This window comes from Myotis daubentonii, chromosome X (assembly GCF_963259705.1).
Source record: "Myotis daubentonii chromosome X, mMyoDau2.1, whole genome shotgun sequence".
NCBI lineage: Eukaryota > Metazoa > Chordata > Mammalia > Chiroptera > Vespertilionidae > Myotis > Myotis daubentonii.
Genome location: NC_081861.1, coordinates 11,458,167 through 11,475,784, shown reverse-complemented (window position 1 = coordinate 11,475,784; position 17,618 = coordinate 11,458,167). Strand labels below are relative to the sequence as shown.

The window sequence follows — 17,618 nt, the reverse complement described above, 5'->3', positions numbered from 1 at the left end:
GTGCGTTCCAAGGACTGGCTGTGACTGGCCTCCTACAGGAATTCCATTGATTCCTACCCAACTTCCTTCTTGGTTTCTACCAAGTATATCTTGACCCAGTTTTGAAGCCCCCTAAAAACTTGCAGCTGGAATAGGTGCTCACACAGGCCTGCTCAAATTCCACACTCTCTGGGTTGTGCAGGAAACTCTTGGAAAGAGAACAACAGGAGGTAATTGATGGAGATGAAGGGGGAGCTAGTCTCCCTCCAGTTCTGCTACACTCCTACGGGCAGAACTGGAGGAAGACTTGCTCCCCCTTCTTCATTTTCCGTGGCCCCGCTCCATCATGACAGATTTTAGGGTGTTTTTGGAGAAAGGATTTAGCATTAAATCTTCAGAAAGCCAGAAGATGGCCACAGCCCTGAGTAGCAAGTAGATGAAGATGAGCAGGACCCAGAAGACATTCTACAGGGAGGCCTTGCTGAAGAGGATGCTGCTGGAAGCACAGTCACTGTCAAGGGCTGGTAAAATTTCTGAACTTTGAACTGTCTCTCTTGTGTTCCTCTGCCTGCTCTGAGTTCTAAACAATCTGATCCAACTCCTCCATGAGATCCTGGTAAGATGTGGAGAGCTCCTGCCAGATCATGGCTCTGACTGGAGCTAAGTCACACCAGAGTCCACTGTGCCCCAGAGGGAGAACCTCGGAACCTCATCCCTGGGATCTACTGGCTTCTATAGGCACAGATGGTTAGGTAGTCAGGGAGACCAACATTGTGCATTGGGCACATGGGCCTCGCTTCCACTGTGGTTGGAAAATGTAATTCTCAGTACAGTGGAACCTCTGTTCTGGAACTTACTTCATTCTGGAAGGTGAAGAAGTGATTTGTTAAAAAAAAACAAAATCTTTTTTTTTCCATTAGAAATAATGTAAATTGAATTAATGCATTCCAGACCCCTAAGGGATTCCCTGTTTTAACCTATCCTATATACCATACATGTCCAATGTACTATCTAAAATAACAAAAGCATAATATGCTGATTAGACTGGACAGCCAAATGACCTTCCTGACGTCCTTCTGGAAGACCTTCCGGATGCTGCTGCGGCTGCAAGGGCTGAGGCAAGCCGCCTTGACTGCGAGGGCCGAGCCCCTTGCACGAATTTCGTGCATCAGACCTCTAGTTTAATATATAAACAAATACTTCTTTTCTTAAATTTACCCAACCACCACATGATAGCCTTAAATGAATCACTTTCAGCATTAGTTCCAGGATGCAACCTTTGCATTTCTTCAGGTCTCTCTGCCTCCAAGATGCTGTCACCAGCTAAATGCTTTTCCTTTATCCAAATGAACAACAGTTTTCCAATCTTTGTTTTATGAGCACTTTCAGAGCCTTAGCAATATAAACAAATTTGGCCTCTCTGTGTTTTAAAATTATGTGAATCATCCACATCACCAGCAAAAAAAGCAAAATACACACACACACACACACACACACACACAAACAAACAAAAAAACAACAAAAAAAAACAGGAAAATATTCACAGCATAGCAAAATGATTGACATTTTCTCCTTTGTTTGTGGCCTGGCAGATGATTTTTGTCATGCTGATGTATCAGCATGAAAGGATTGTCAAATCCAAAACTAAAGTTTCTTTCAGAAACAAAGATTTTTTTAATAAACAACTTGATCAGGAACCAAACTGTTTGAGTTGGGAGACATTAGAGAACTGAGGATTGATTGTCTATTAAAAGATTTTTAACTCATAATTTTCATGTCTATTAAGATTTGTACTACACAAATCTACATATCACCTATTTTAGAAATATAGAAATTAAGAAACTTGTCAAAAAGTAAAATACTTGAGAATTTCAGATTGGTGGTTACAAAATAGTCACAGGGATGTAAAGTACAGCATAGGGAATGTGGTCAATAATATGCTAATAAATATGCATGGTGCTAGGTGGGTACCACTTTGTAAGTTATATAAATACCTAATCATTATGCTGTACACCTGGCACTAATATAATATTGGATGTCAACTGTAATTGAGAAAAAAATAGCCAATAAGTATTCAGCAGGCAAGAGAAAGAATGAGTACACAAATCTACACACAATGATTACAGATCCTGTTTGTATAATTTTTACTGCTATGATGTTAGTATAATTTTGAAGTGGAATTACCAAGACTAACATAAAAAAAGAAAGGGAAAAGGTAAAGTACACATATAGAGTTGACAAATATATACATAGTTTATATACACTTACTTTGCATATATTAAATATTTTCGAAAACATTTTCTCACTGGATACCACAAGAGATCATTTATTTTGCACAATAAAAATAAATTTAAAAAACATAAACATTCATCTTACAGTGTGTAGTCACTGCATAGTAGTTTTATTTATCCATCATTGGTTTTAGCATTCAAAGTTAAATATAATGATTTAAGATACATTAAAATGATTTAGGATACATAAAAAAACAAAATTGATTTTATTTTTTAAAATAAATATTGTTGTAAGTATTACATATGTTCCTCTTTTCCCCCATTGCCTCTCCAACCCCACTTCCTCCCAAGCCCTCACCACCTTACTGTCAGTGTCCATGGATTATGCACATACACACATGAGTTCATTGGTTGATCTCTCACCTCCACTCCACCCTTCCCTGCCTTCCCTCTGAGGGTTGACAGTCTGATTGATGTCTCCATGCCTCTGGGTCTATTTATGTCATTAGTTTATGCTGTTAATTAGATTCCACATATGAGTGAGATCATGTGATACTTATCTTTCTCTGACTGGCTTATTTCACTTAGCATAATGCTTTCTAGTTCCATCTATGCTGTTGCAAATGGTAAGAGTTCTTTCTTTTTTACAGCACTGTAGTATTCAATTGTGTAGATGTACCACAGTTTTTTAATCTATTCATCTGCTGATGGGCACTTAGGCTGTTTCCAAATCTTAGCTATTGTAAATTGCACTGCTATGAACAAAGGGGTGCATATATTCTTTCTGATGGGCGTTTCTGAATTCTTGGGATATTTTCCAAGAGTGGAATCACTGGGTCAAATGCAATTTCCATTTTTAATTTTTTGAGGAAACTCAAAATTGTTTTCCACAGAGTCTACACCAGTCTGCATTCCCAACAGCAGTGTATGAGGGTTCCCTTTTCTCCACATCCTCACCAACATTTGTCGTTTCTTGATTTAATGATAGCCATTCTGATAGGTGTGAGGTGTACCTCATTTGTTGTTGATCTGCATCTCTTGGATTATTAGTGACTGTAGGGCACAGCTATAGGGATAAGCCTCGGACTGACCTGTTGGCAAAGCTACAAACAAGTACCAGCTTAGCGGGCATAGTCCTCTTAGCATAATTAGGCTTGACATTATGATGCTCCCTAGATTCTTCCTAGGTAGCTAATGGGCTGTGGGAGGTGCAGCAAATGCTGCCAAAACAAGTGAAACTCACAAGAACATTGTAACTATGGTGACCACTACCTTGTTTACCTCTGGCTATAAAATAAAGGAGCAGCTTGTCTCTGGATCTCTCTCTGTGGCCTTAGCCAGGCACAGGAAGATTCACCTAGACCCAGATTATTTTCTCTGTCTTTCATTTCTCCATCCTTCACCGCCCTCACTCAGCTTGTGGAACCCTTGGATGAGCTGGCTTGGCACAAGTGACTTTGAGCATTTTTTCATATGTCTATTGGCCTTCTGAATGTCCATTTTGGAGAAGTGTCTATTTACTAGTAGGTCCTTTGTCCATTTTAAAATATATATTTTTTATTGATTTTTTTACAGAGAGGAAGGAAGAAGGATAGAGAGCTAGAAACATTGATCAGCTGCCTCCTGCACACTCCTCAATGGGGATGTGCCCGCAACCGAGGTACATGCTTTTGATCAGAATCGAACCTGGGACCTTTCAGTCCACAGGCTGACACTCTATCCACTGAGCCAAACTGGCCAGGGCCTTTTGCCCATTTTTAAATCGGGTTGTTTGTATTCCTTTTGTTAAGTTGTACGAGTTCCCTGTAAATTTTGGAAGTTAATCCCTTATGGGATGTATCATTGGCAAATATGTTCTCCCAGGCAGGGGACTCTCTTATTATTTTCTTGGTGGTTTCTTTTGCTGTGAAGAAGTTTTTTATTTTGAGGTAGCCCCATTTGTTTATTTTCTCTTTAGTTTACATTGCCCTAGAGGAGATGTATCCATAAAGATATTGCTACAAGAGATGTCTGAGATTTTGCTACCAATGGCTTCTTCTAGGATTTTTACAGTTTCACATCTTACATTTAAGCATTTTATCCATTTTGAGTTTATTTTTGTGTATGGTGTAAGTTGGTGGTCTAATTTCATGGGGGGTTTTTTTGCATGTATCTGTCCAATTTTCCCAACATGATTTATTAAAAGAGACAATCTTGACTCCATTGTATGCTCTTGCCTCCTTTGTAAAATATTAATTGAGCATAATGTCTTGGATTGATTTCTGGGTTCTCTGTTCTGTTCCATTTGTCTATATGCCTGCTCTTATGCCAGTGACATGCTGTTTTGAGTACAGTGTCTTTGTAATATAGCTTGAAATCTGGTATTGTGGTCCCTCTAACTTTGTGTTTCTTTCTCAGGATTGCTGTAGTTAGTCAGAGTCTTTTTAAATTCCATATACATTTTTGGAATATTTGTTCTAGGTCTGTGAAATAAGCCATTGGTATTTTGATAGACATTGCATTTACTTTGGATATGGCCATTTGAATGATGTTGGTTTTACAAGAACACGGTATATTCTTCCACTTCTTTATATCTTCCTCTATCTCTTTTTTCAACATACTGTACTTTTCTGAGTACAAGTCTATTACCTCATTGGTTAGATTTATTCCTAAATATCTAAAATTTTTGTTGCAATAGTAAATAGGGTTGTTTGGCTGGTTTTCTTTTCTGAGCATTCATTATTGGTGTATAAAAATGCCATAATTTTCTGGGTATTAATTTTATGTCCTGCTATGTTGCCAAATTCACTTATTAAATCTAGTAGTCTTTTGATGGCATCTTTAGGGTTTTCTATGTACAGTATCATGTTGTTTGCAAAGAGTGACAGTTTTACTTCCTCATTTCCAATTTGGATGCCTTTTATTTCTTTTTCGTGTCTGATTGCTACAGGTAGAAATTCTAGTACTACGTTGAATAGGAGTGGTTAAAGTGGGCATCCTTCTCTTGTTCCTGTTCTTATAGGGAACTAATGGCCTGGTGCACAAATTTGTGCACACTGAAAGGAAATTAATTAGAAGAAATATTTTAATATCACTATCTGCCCTTTCTCTACAATAGAAGTGTCAGCCAAATTCATGATCAACAATGACAGATGGAAACACATGCGTATGATTGGCACCAGTGAGAGCTTTATATGTATCACGCATATGCGAGTCAACTTAGCCTTTTATAGATATAGAACAAAATTGCTTAATTAGACCTGCTTTCTGATTTAGCTAAACTTTTTCCAGCCCAGTGAAGCACCCCAACTTCTCTTTCAGGTATTTGTCAGCAACACAGCAGTAAATATCAACACGAAGCACATTATTTTTGTAGGCCATGCAGGGACAACAAAGGGTAAAATATTTAACTGCAGCAGTGCTTGACTATATTCTGCGCAGTAAGAAAACCTGAAGTCATTTTCAAGGTCCACCATTTCTTATTTCTTTTCATTTAGGTCAAGTTTCTAACTTTTCTAAATCTCCATTTTTCAGCTAATGAAAATAAACTAGGATTGCACTGAGTCGCCTATCTACCTACTCCAGGACTTCTGTGAGGATCAAATGAGATGAGGCACGGGAAAACGCTTCACAGACCGTTGGTTACAATGTAAAGTGTTTCCACCTGGGTATAAAGCAAGTCATGTTCCTGGGCTGAAGAAACTGCAAGGAAGCTAGTCGCTAGGGAGAGGAAACCAGGTGTTGCTTTATGACAGGGGTCCTCAAACTATGACCCGCGGGCCACATGCAAATACAAATACTGTATTTGTTCCCGTTTTGGTTTTTTACTTCAAAATAAGATGTGCAGTGTGCATAGGAATTTTTTCATAGTTTTTTTTAAACTATAGTCTGGCCCTCCAACAGTCTGAGGGACAGTGAACTGGCCCTCTGTTTAAAAAGTTTGAGGACCCCTGCTATATGATGTCATTACCCAGATGGAGGGAAGGACATTTAGCATATTAGCCTTTTATGTAGATAGATAATTTTAGTTTTTGCCCATTGAGTATGATGTTTGCTGTAGGTTTGTCATATAAGGCTTTTATTATGTTGAGGTATGATCCCTCTATTCCCACTTTGCTGATAGTTTTTATCAAAAAAGGGTGTTGGATTTTGTTGAATGTTTTTTATGCATCTATTAACACATTTCGTACCGCTCAGGAGTTTTCTCGTGTTTCGCGCGCCATCTGTTAAGGATCGCTCACGAGTGTTCTCATTTTTCACACCCATGGAAAATGGAGCGAATCTAGATACTTATGTAAATTTTGTTTGGCCCCTCTTCATAGAGGAAAATGTTTTACGCAGTACCATACATTAAAAAAATAGTAGGAACTTTAATTGTTTGTTTTTGTAAATAAAAATGTTATAATTATTGAAAAACAACACCTAATGTGCATTATGACGATTTAAATAACATGCAGTTTGCCCCAAAACGTGTGGTCCCTGGAGTACGTCTTAGAGATTTCTATGTGGTACGCAATGTGTTAATATGATTATGTAGTTTTTATCTTTCAGTTTGTTTGTATGATGTATCACATCTATTGATTTATGGATATCATACCAGCCTCGCATCCCTGTAACAAATCTCACTTGGTCATGGTGTATGATCTTTAATGTATTGTTGGATCCAATTTGTTAGGATTTTGTTGATGATTTTATCATCTATGTTCATCAGGAATATTGGCCTGTAGTTCTCTTTCTTTATAGTTTATCTCGTTTTAGAATTAGGGTAATGCTGGCCTCATAGAAAGAGCTTGGAAATGTTCCTTCTTTCTGAATTTTTCTGAATAGTTTGAGGAGGATAGGTGCTAGTTATTCTTTGAATGTTTGGTAAAACTCCCTGTGAAGTTATCCAGACTAGGGTCTTGGTTTGCTGGGAGTTTTTAAATTACTGCTTCAATTTCATCAGTAGTTATCAGTCTATTCAGGTTTTCTGATTCTTGCTGTTTGAGTTTTGGAAGATTGTATTTTTATAGCTATATGTCCATTTGGTCAAGGTTGTCCAGTTTATTGGAGCAGAGTTGTTCACAGTATTTTTTTTCTTTTATAATCCTTTGTATGTCTGTGGGGTTGGTTGTTACTTCACCTCTTACATTTCTGATTTTGTTTATTTGGGTCCTCTCTCTTTGCTGCTTGGTGAGCCTGGGGTTTATCAATCTTGTTTAGCCTTTCAAAGAACCAGCCCTTGGTTCTATTGATTTTTTGTATTTTTATTTTATTTTATTTTATTTGGTCTCTATGTCATTTATTTCTGCTCTGATATCTATTATTTCCTTCCTTCTAGTTACTCTTGGTTTTTCTTGTTGTGCTCTTCTGAATTCTTTAAGTTGTAGGTTAAATAATTTATTACCAATTTTTCATGTTTTGTTTTGTTTTGGTGTTTTTTTTTTGAGGTAGGCCTGTACTGCAATGAAATTCCCTCTCAGGACTGCTTTCACTGTGTTCCATAGATTTTTTTGTTTGTTTGTTTGTTTGTTTGTTTGTTTTGTGTGTTTTTTTTGTTTTATTTCTTAAGTATTACAAAGAGTATTACACATGTCTCCTTTTCCCCCCCTTGACATTCCCCTGGCCTCCCCCACTCCCCAGTGTCTTGTGTCCATTGGTTATTCTCATATGCATGCATACAAGTCCTTTGGTTGATCTCCTACCCACCCCCCAACCCTCCCCAGGCTTCCCACTGTAGTTTGACAGTCTGCTCAATGCTGTTCTGCCTCTGTATCCATTTTTGTTCATCAGTCTATAATGGCCATTATTCTCCGTAAATGAGTGAGATCATGTGGTATTTTTCTTGGCTTCCCAGGGGCCATCTCAGTCTCACAGGGGTGATCTCAGCCTCACAGGGCCTGTCCCAGTCTCACAGGGGCCGTCTCAGCCTCACAGGGGCCGTCTCAGCCTCACACTGGCCGTCGCAACCTCACCAGGGCCGATTCAGCCTCGCCGGGGCCATATCAGCCTCACCGGGGCCGTCTCAGCCTCACCGGGGCCGTCTCAGCCTCACCGGGGCCGATTCGACCTCACCGGGGCTGTCTCAGCCTCACAGGGGTTGTCTCAACCTCACTGGGGCCGTCGCAACCTCACCGGGCCTGTCACAACCTCACTGGGGCCGACTCAACCTTACCGGGGCCGTCTCAACCTCACCGGGGCCGATTCAGCCTCACCAGGGCCGATTCAGCCTCACCGGGGCCAATTCGACCTCACCGGGGCAGTCCCAGCCTCATGGGGGCTGCCTCGGCCCTACAGGGGCTGTCTCAGCAAATCTAAGTTTGGCATTCTGTCCTTTGTTGGGCGGCTCCTTGCAGGACAAAATCTCCAGGCATTCCTGGTGGCTGAATATCTGGTATGCTTGCTTGGATTTTGTTTTCTACCAAGTGCACAGACTGCCTGTCTTCCGTCTCCCAGTGTCCCATGTGAGACTGGATCTGGTGGACCTGCCTGTGCGTTTGCTGGTACAGCAGTTCCACGTCACCGGCCCAGCCGGGTCCGGCTCCGGCTTCCTCCGAACCTGATTCTGCTTCTTGAGTGTGTCCCTTACATATGCAAGGAGTTGAAATCTTCAGTCCTCTGGGCTGGGCTGCAAAGGCGCAGGTAGTTCCCTTTGTGCCACTGGCACAGCTTGGGTGGGGATGTAAATTGAGTAGGGCGGGGTCCCCGGGAATCACACAGGGCAGAGCAAGGGGCAATGGCATCTCTGCGACTCCTCGCCTCTCCGTGACTCCCTGTCCTCCTGTCCCCGAGCGCTGGCGGGCAGCTCCGCGAGACAGCCACTCTTGCTCTCCGGCCTGTTGCAAGGCCGTCCCGCCTCTCCCCATAGGGGTCTGGGACCTTAGGATCCCGCCCCAAACAAGCTCAGTGGATATGAGAGTTAGCATCCCCTTCCAATTGAAAAAAACCAAGCATCCAGTTGCAGCCCGCCGACTCCGCACCTCCGTTCTTGGAGCCTCTGCACAACCTACTCAATGTCAAGGCACTTCTTTCTTTCCTTCCAGTTGTAGAGCTTCCACTGGGCCAGCTATCCCATGGTTCTGAATGATAGCTGTTTGTCTTATAGTTGGTAGTCTCGATGTTGTTGTGGGAGGCAGCACGCACAGGTCTGTACCTTACGCCGCCATCTTGGTTCCCCTGTTCCATAGATTTTAGATTGTTGTGTTTTCATTGTCATTTGTTTCCAGGATGCTTTTTTATTTTTTCTTTGATCTCTTTGGTAACCCATTTGTTGTTTAATAGTATGCTATTTAGTCTCTATATGTTTGATTGTTTATAATTGTTTTTAGTTTATTTCTAACTTTATGCCATTGTGATCTGAGAAGATGCTTGATATGATTTCAGTCTTCTTGAATTTGTAAAGACTTAGCCTGTGTCCTAACATGTGGTCTATCTTTGAAAATGTCCCGTGTGCACTTAAGAAGAATGTGTGTTCTGTAGTTTTGAGGTGAAATATTCTGAAGATTTCAATTACTTCCATCTGATCTACTGAGTTATTTAGGATTTCTGTTTCTTTGCTGAATTTTTTGCCCTGGGGATTTATTCAGTTGTGTCAATGGAGTATTAAAGTCCCCTACTATGATTGTGTTGCTGTCCATCTCTCCCTAGATACCTTCCAGAAGTATTTTTATGTATTTGGATGCTCCTGTATTGGGTGCATAGATGTTTATCAGAGTTATATCCTCTTGTTGAAATGATCCTTTTAGTATTATGAAATGGCCTTCTTATCTCTTATTATGGCCTTCACTTTGAGGTCTATTTTGTCAGATATAAGTATTTCTACCCCCAGGTTTTTGTTGGTTGTTTTTTTTTCATTTCCATTTTCCTGAAGAATTTTTTTCCATCCCTTTACTTTCAGTTTGTGTGAGTCCCTTGTTCTGAGGTGCATCTCTTGTAGACAGCATATATATGGTCATGTTTTCTTATCCATTCAGCCAACCTATGTCTTTTGATTGGAGCATTTAATCCATTTTAGTTTAAGGTTACTATTGATAACTGCTTGTTTGTAGCAATTTTTATTCTTTATGCCTGTGTTCCTTCTTCCCTTTCTATTTCTTCTTTTTACAACTGTCCCTTTAGCGTTTCTTGTAATGATAGCTTGTTGGTAACAAACTCCCTTAAACTTTTTTTTTGTCTGTGAAGCTCCTTATTTCTCCTTTAATTTTGAATGATAGTCTTGCTGGACAGAGTCATCTTGTATTTAGTCCCTTCTTTTGCATCACTTTGTATATTTCATTCCATTCCCTTCTGGCCAGACATGTTTCTGTTGAGAAATCAGTTAATAGTAGAATGGGAGAACCCTTATAGGTATCATTCGGTATTCCTCTTGCAACCTTTAGATTTTTACTTTGTCATTGATGCTTGCTAATGTAATTATGATGTGTCTTGGTGTGGGTATTTTTGGGTTCATATTGCTTGGGACTTTTTGAGCTTCTTGGATTTGTGTGACTTTTCCCCCCCACACACCATCTGGGAAGTTTTCTGTCATTATTTCTTCAAACAGGTTTTCTATTCCTTGCTCAAATTCCTTCCTTCTGGCATCCCTATTATGCAGATGTTGTTTCATTTTCATTTGTCCCAAAGCTCCCTTAAACTCTCCTATTTTTAAAAAATATTTTTTTTCAGTGCTGCTCTGCTTGGGTGCTTTTTTCTACTTTGTCTTCTAACTCACTGATTCGGTCCTCAGCTTCTTCTGGTGTACTGTTGAAACTTTCCATTTTATTCTTTATTGCATCTATGTCATTCTTCATATCCTCTTGATTCTTATTCATAGTGAAATTCTCATTCAGCTCCTTTTGATTCTCATTGAGTTGTGTGTGTCATCCAGATGTTTGAGCATGCTTGTAACCATTAATCTGAATTCTCTCTCTGATAAATCACTTGCCTCCATTTCATTTAGTTCCTTTTTTGGCTATTCCTTTGCTTTCCTTTGCGATTGTTTCTTTGTCTCCGATTTTTGCTGTCCTGTTGTAATTGTTTCTGTCTTAGATCCAACTGCTATTCCACCCAGTTTTTTTGTTTCTTTGTTTTGTTTTCTTTGCGGGGTGGGGGGGTGATTTTATGTATTTGATGATAGTGTGACCCAGTGGTGTTGTCTCTCAGATCTCCTGAGCTGGGTGTTCTAATGGAGCCCCCTACTTGAGTTATTTTGGTTCTCCTGATATAGTTGGGTCTTAAATGTTAGTTTCTCATTTGTGAATGTAGTCTCCTCACAGGATGTTTATCAGTGTGACTCACCCCCGACCTTGTTGTGCAAGCGGTTGTGGATGTGATTGTTGTTCCAGCTCTTGTGTCAGGGGTTGCCTGGGATCTCACTGGCATGTGGCTCACCGTGGGGCCCACAACAGGGTGGTGGGGATCCTGGGGCCACAGCTGAGATAGTGTGACTCTGGCCAGTGTGGTGTGACTATTACCTAAATGGTATCACTCTGTGAATCCCTGTGGAGATCCCAGAACCCGTGTCCAGGGAGGTAGGCATCCTGGAGTCTACCGGTGAGTCAAGGGGACTCTGGCCTGGTTGGTTTCACTCTGCTAATTATGAGGAGGTCTGTGAGCCAGTGGCTGGGTATGTAAAGGTCATGGGATCTGCAGCTGAATCAGCATGTCTTGGTCAGAGAGGTGCACACTCATCATCTCACCAAAGGGATCTAGGAGCTGGTGTCTGGGAGGCAGAAGTCAAGGAGTCTGCAGCTGAAGCTATGGGCTTGGCCAGAGAGGCACATACTTCTGAACTCACAGGAGTCCCAGCGTCTGCAAATCTGCAAATGAAGTAACATGTCTTTGATCAGAGTGGATGCTGCATCCAGGATGGTGTCTGAGGCCAGTCTGGGTGGTGGTGAGGCTGGAATCTTGTCACACAGCTTTCCTCTTCAAGATGGCATGGTTTCTGTGCCAGAGATGGCTGCTCAGGAGTGCTTGCATCAGTAGCAGGGGCTCTCAGTCCAGGAAAGCCCAGTTTTCCAGCCCCCTGAGACTCCTGCAGAATATAACTGTCCTTCACTCACTCACACATACCACACACATCTATATACTCACCTTTCACTCCCCCACTCACTCACACTCTCTCCCTCACTGCTGTCCTGTTGGTCGCCATCTTTGAGTCAGTTTTCCAGAATTCCTTTTAATTTCAGTTTTTATGTCCACTTAATACCTATTTTTCTGAGAAACATTTTTCAGTCTAAAGATGGGTTTTATATATAATAGGTATTATTATAATAATAAATTTATAATCTCATTTTTTATTACAAGTTTTAAAACTGTTTCTTCTGACTTTGTTGCCCAAATAAATATTAAATAATCATTTCTTGTTCCAAAAGAATAATTAGTTAATATTTTGATTTATAAATATAAATATCCTATATATTTACATGTATTTGTAAATGACATCTGATAATGTCAAATGATATTTTTGTAGTAACGGATTATAATTTTACATTTATCATTAATTATATTTTATTCAAGTTTTGTTATATGCATGAACACAGATAATATTGCAGTGAAAGCTTGGGGAGGGCTGGGAGTGGGAAGGAGAAAAAAGAGACATCTACCCCTTTACCCAGTCACTCTCTTGTTCACTTGTTCTTCCTTTTTCATTTAGCTGCTGCTGAAATATACTGATATACATCCCTCACAATTAAAAAAAATAAAATCTAGACATCCTAACTGGTTTGAAGTGTTATCTCATTGTAGTTTGACTTGCATTTCTTTAACATCTAGTGAAGTTAAGCATATTTTCATATATGTGTTGGCTATCTGTATGTCATCTTAAAAGAAGTGTCTGTTTAGGTCTTCTGACTATTTTAAAATTGGATTGTTAATTGGTGTTGAGTTTTATGAATCTTTATATACTTTTCAATTGTAAACCCTTCTTGGAGCTGTTGTTTGCAAATATCTTATTTCATTCAGTTTACTGTGTTTTTGTTTAATTCGAAGTTTCCTTTCTTGTGCAAAAGTTTAATTTTATACAATCTTATTCATTTATTTTTGCCTTTACTTCCCTTGCCTTTGGGGGAAAATTAATATAATCTTCTCTAAGATTTAGTTTCATAAATTTGGTGCCTAGATTTTTTTAATGGACCTTGAGAATATCATGCTAAACAAGCCATACAAATAAATAACTATATGATTTCATTTATATGTGGAATATAAAATTGAATTAAAAAAACTAACAAAACAAAACTGATAGACAGAGACCACAGTGTGGTGGTGACCAAAGTGAAGATGGGTAGGAGTTATGAAAGGGTAAAGTAGGGTATACACACAAGGCACTATACAGGTCACATATCGTAAGAATGTACAGCTGAAACCTAAACATACTTATTAACTAATGTCACCCCAATGCATTTAATTTAAAAAGACAAAAAGAAACTTTTCTATTTTTCAATAATCATAGTAGAGACTGGACACTTGTACACTTTACACAGTTCCTCCAGTTGTTGCATCTTATATAATTATAGTACGTAGAATATCATTAATGTGAAATTTACACAGGCCAATCAGCTTGTATAGGTGTATTCCATCCCATCAGCATGCAGATTAATGTAACAACTACTATAATCAAAACACAGTCATATTCCTGGAGAATTTTGGAAAATTTTATAAATGTGTATCCTTTCCAAATGTTTAATTCTTTGCAGTTTTTACTTTTGTTAGAAGAAGACATGTTATATTTTTTAAATAATTCTGTAATAAGTTTCAGGTACAAAATTATTTTCCCACTAGATGTAACAGTCCCCTTTCCCATATAATCTTAGATATTATATTCCTTAATAAAATGGATGCCGATTTATTCATATCAATTTTCTTTAGATTTTAGATGTATCTATAATTTTGTTTCTGAAAATATTCACAGAAAATCAACTTTACAAAATTTAATACAATCATGATTTAGAAATAAATATTTAATGTCTTTTTAAAACTTCACTATGCCCTACCTTCCCTTTTAGGATGGTCTTTTAGCTTAAAACACCCAAACTTACCTCTTTTCAAAGGCCATTCTCTTATAGTGAGAGTGACATATAGTTGCAATGTTAATTGTGGAATGGAACTAAGAAAGGCCTGGGCGATGGACATATAGTTGAAAGCCTTGCATTGCATGTAAGCACCATGAATTGAGTGAATAATCTCCCTCTCCATCAACATCCTTCTTTTTCTGGTGCTAAGTGGAGTCGCTTTTCTAAGCATATCAAGCCTTTTCAACGCTCTGTAGTGAGTAAACATGGCATACAGACACCTGTTAGAATGAAGTAACACTCAAGATTAATATTTGTCAGTGGTAGATGTGTTAAAAATATTTGAAATGCCATTATTAGATGAATGTCTAATTTTTAAAATTCTATTATTAAATATAATAAAAACTAAATTAATCATGTAATACAGTTTCTAATATTAACATTTATTTTAATTCTGTATCTATGATTTAATCTAAAATTAATATATAACTACATTCTTATAAAAAATCAAACAATAAGCTAAATATCTCTTTGTTAACATACAATTGAATTTGCCTCCACAAAGTAAGTTACTATTTGTAGTTTGGGACATAATATTCCAATCTTATCCCAATGCATTTACTTTATGAACCTAATTCTTTATATTCTTATCTTAAAAGATATTTAAGTTATTTTTCTAAAATAAAAGGGTGCTCATACTTTGATAATTTAAAAAAATTTTGATATTTTTTTATGTTTGTTCCAGAAAACGAATCTGTCATAGTTTTAATTGCTTTCAAGGACTCAATACAAAGAGTGCACACTATTTTTATTTATTATTTTTCTATTGATGAGAGTTAGCTCATTTAGCATCCATTCTAACGTGAACTTTAAAAATTCAATTAACACAAAGTAGTTTTAGATTCAAGATGTTGCCAAAGTAGGTAGATGTAATAGTCCCCTTTCCGCAGGACCAAATTGGAATTAGAAGTAAAATATAAACCCATCAACCCAAATACCTCATTAAATACTTGCTGAATAGAAGTCTTATAATGAGAAATGTATAAAGGAGGGACTTTTTGTTGGGGAACTTTGCATGAGTTGATACCACCCTTTCCATATATACCTCCAGGATCTCAGTTATCACTTGTAAGGGTTGACCCTGCACCCAAATAAACCAATAAAAATCAAGACTCAGTTACAAAGGAAGGGCTTACATAACTGACACAAAATATATTTCAGAAGCATTTAGTTGAGATGATCAGGGAGAGTTTGCCACTAGGTTCCAGAATTTAAAAAGTTAAAAGAGTTCATTACCACTGAACAAGTATTACAAGAAATATTAAAAGTCTTTCTTGAAGAAAAAGAAGGAGGAGGTGGAGGAAAAGAAGAAAATAAATATATTTATAAAATATAAAATGGCAATAAATATGTACCTCTGAATAATCACTATGCTAAAATATTCAACAAAATATTAGCAAATTGGATCGAGCAATACATTTAAAAAATCACACACCATATCCAAGTGGGATTTATTTTAGGGATTCAAGGCTGGTACAATATTCACAAGTCAATAAACATGATATAGCACATTAACAAATTGAAAGACAGAAACGACATGATCATATCAATGCAGAAAAAGCATTTGACAAAACTCAACACCCATTTTTGATAAAAACTCTCAGCAAAGTGGAAATACAGCCAACATAATACTCAATAGGAAAAAATTAGGAACAGGAATAAGACCATGATGTCCACTTTCACCACTCTCATTCAATGCAGTACTAGAAGTCCTAGCCACAGCCATAAGACAAGAACAACAAATAAATGGCTTTCAAACTGAAAGGAGGAAGTAAAACTATCATTTTTCTCAGATGACATGATATTATACATAAAAAAGCCTAAAGATTCCACCAAAGAACGACTAGATTTAATGAAGGAACTCAGCAATGTAGCAGAATACAAAATTAACACCCAGAAATTGATGGCATTTTTATACACCAATAATGAATTCTCAGAAAGAGAAACTAAATAGTCCCATTTATCATAGCAACAAAAATTATGAAATATTTAGAAATAAGCTTAACCAAGGAGGTAAAAGACTAGTACTCAGAAAACTATAGGACACTGAAAAAAGAAATAGAGGAAGATATAAACAAGGGGAAGAATATATCGTGTTCATTGATTGATAGAATTCACATGAACTGTCCATAATACCCAGTCTGTAGATTCAAAGCAATCCCTATTAAATTACCAAGAGTATACTTCACAGATCCAGAACAAACTCTCCAAAAATTTATATGGATCTAAAAATGGACCCTGAATAGCTGCAGCAATCCTGAGAAAGAAGAACGAAGTTGGAGGGATCATAATACCAGATATCAAGTTATACTACAAAGCCACTGTAATCAAAACATCCTGGTATTGGCATAAGAACAGACATATAGATCAATGGAACAGAATAGAGACCCCATAAATCAACCCAACACATTATGCTCAATTAATCTATCTAATCTAATAAAAGAGAAACATGCAAATTGACCACACCTCCGCTATGCCCAAGCCACACCCACCAGCCAATCAGAGCGACTATATGCAAATTAACTCAACCAAGATGGCGGCCGGCAGCCATGGAGCTGGAACAAGCAGGAGGCGTGGTTGCCCTGGCGATGGAGTAAGCCAAGCTTCCCACCTGCCCTGGCTGGCTGTGGCCTCCACTCAAGGCAACAAAGTTTCAGTTCTAGAAGATAAATAAATCCCAGATACCTGCTTCCAGCCAGCCTTCACTAGGAGCTTGGGGGTCTGGGGGCCGTAGCCAGCCTGCAATCAGCCATCAGCCCCTCACCTAAGATGGCCACACCCTCATGGGGTGAGGGTCTCTGCTGGGGGGCTTGGCTAGCCTGCGAACAGCCATCAGCCACTCACCCATACTGGCCAGGCACCCAAGCAGGAACCCCCACCCTGAAGGGGATGTGTCCAGGCTGAAAACGGCCCTCCGCCCCTCACCCAGGCTGGCCAGGCATCCCAGTGGGGACCCCCACCCTGAAGGTGCTGTGGCCAGCATGCAAACAGCCATCAGCCCCTCACCCAGACTGGCCAGGTACCCCAGCGGGGACCTCCACCCTGAAGGGGCTGTGGCCAGCCTGAAAAAGGCCCTCAGCCCCTTACCCAGGCTGGCCACACACTCATGGGGTAAGGGTCCCCACTGGGGGGCTTGGCCAGCCTGCAAACAGTCATCTTCCCCTCACCTAGGCTGGCCAGGCACCCCAGCAGGGCCCCCACCCTGATACGGGACACCCTTCAGGGCAAACCAGCTGGCCCCCACCCATGTACCAGGCCTCTATCCTATATAATAAAAGGGTAATATGCAAACTGACCCTAACAGCAGAACGACTGGGAATGACTGGTCACTATGACACACACTGAGCACCAGGGGGCAGACACTCAATGCAGGAGCTGCCCCCTGGTGGTCAGTGTGCTC

The 17,618-nt window shown here is 39.3% G+C and overlaps 1 protein-coding gene across 1 annotated transcript in view; it reads right to left on the bottom strand.

The window, feature by feature from the left end:
- XKR3 (XK related 3) overlaps positions 1 to 17,618 on the bottom strand; it is a 43,243-nt gene that overhangs the window by 9,936 nt on the left and 15,689 nt on the right. The window contains exon 2 of the mRNA XM_059679016.1: positions 14,186 to 14,439. Coding sequence (XP_059534999.1) covers positions 14,186 to 14,439 — 254 coding nt within the window. The remainder of the gene's footprint in view (positions 1 to 14,185; positions 14,440 to 17,618) is intronic.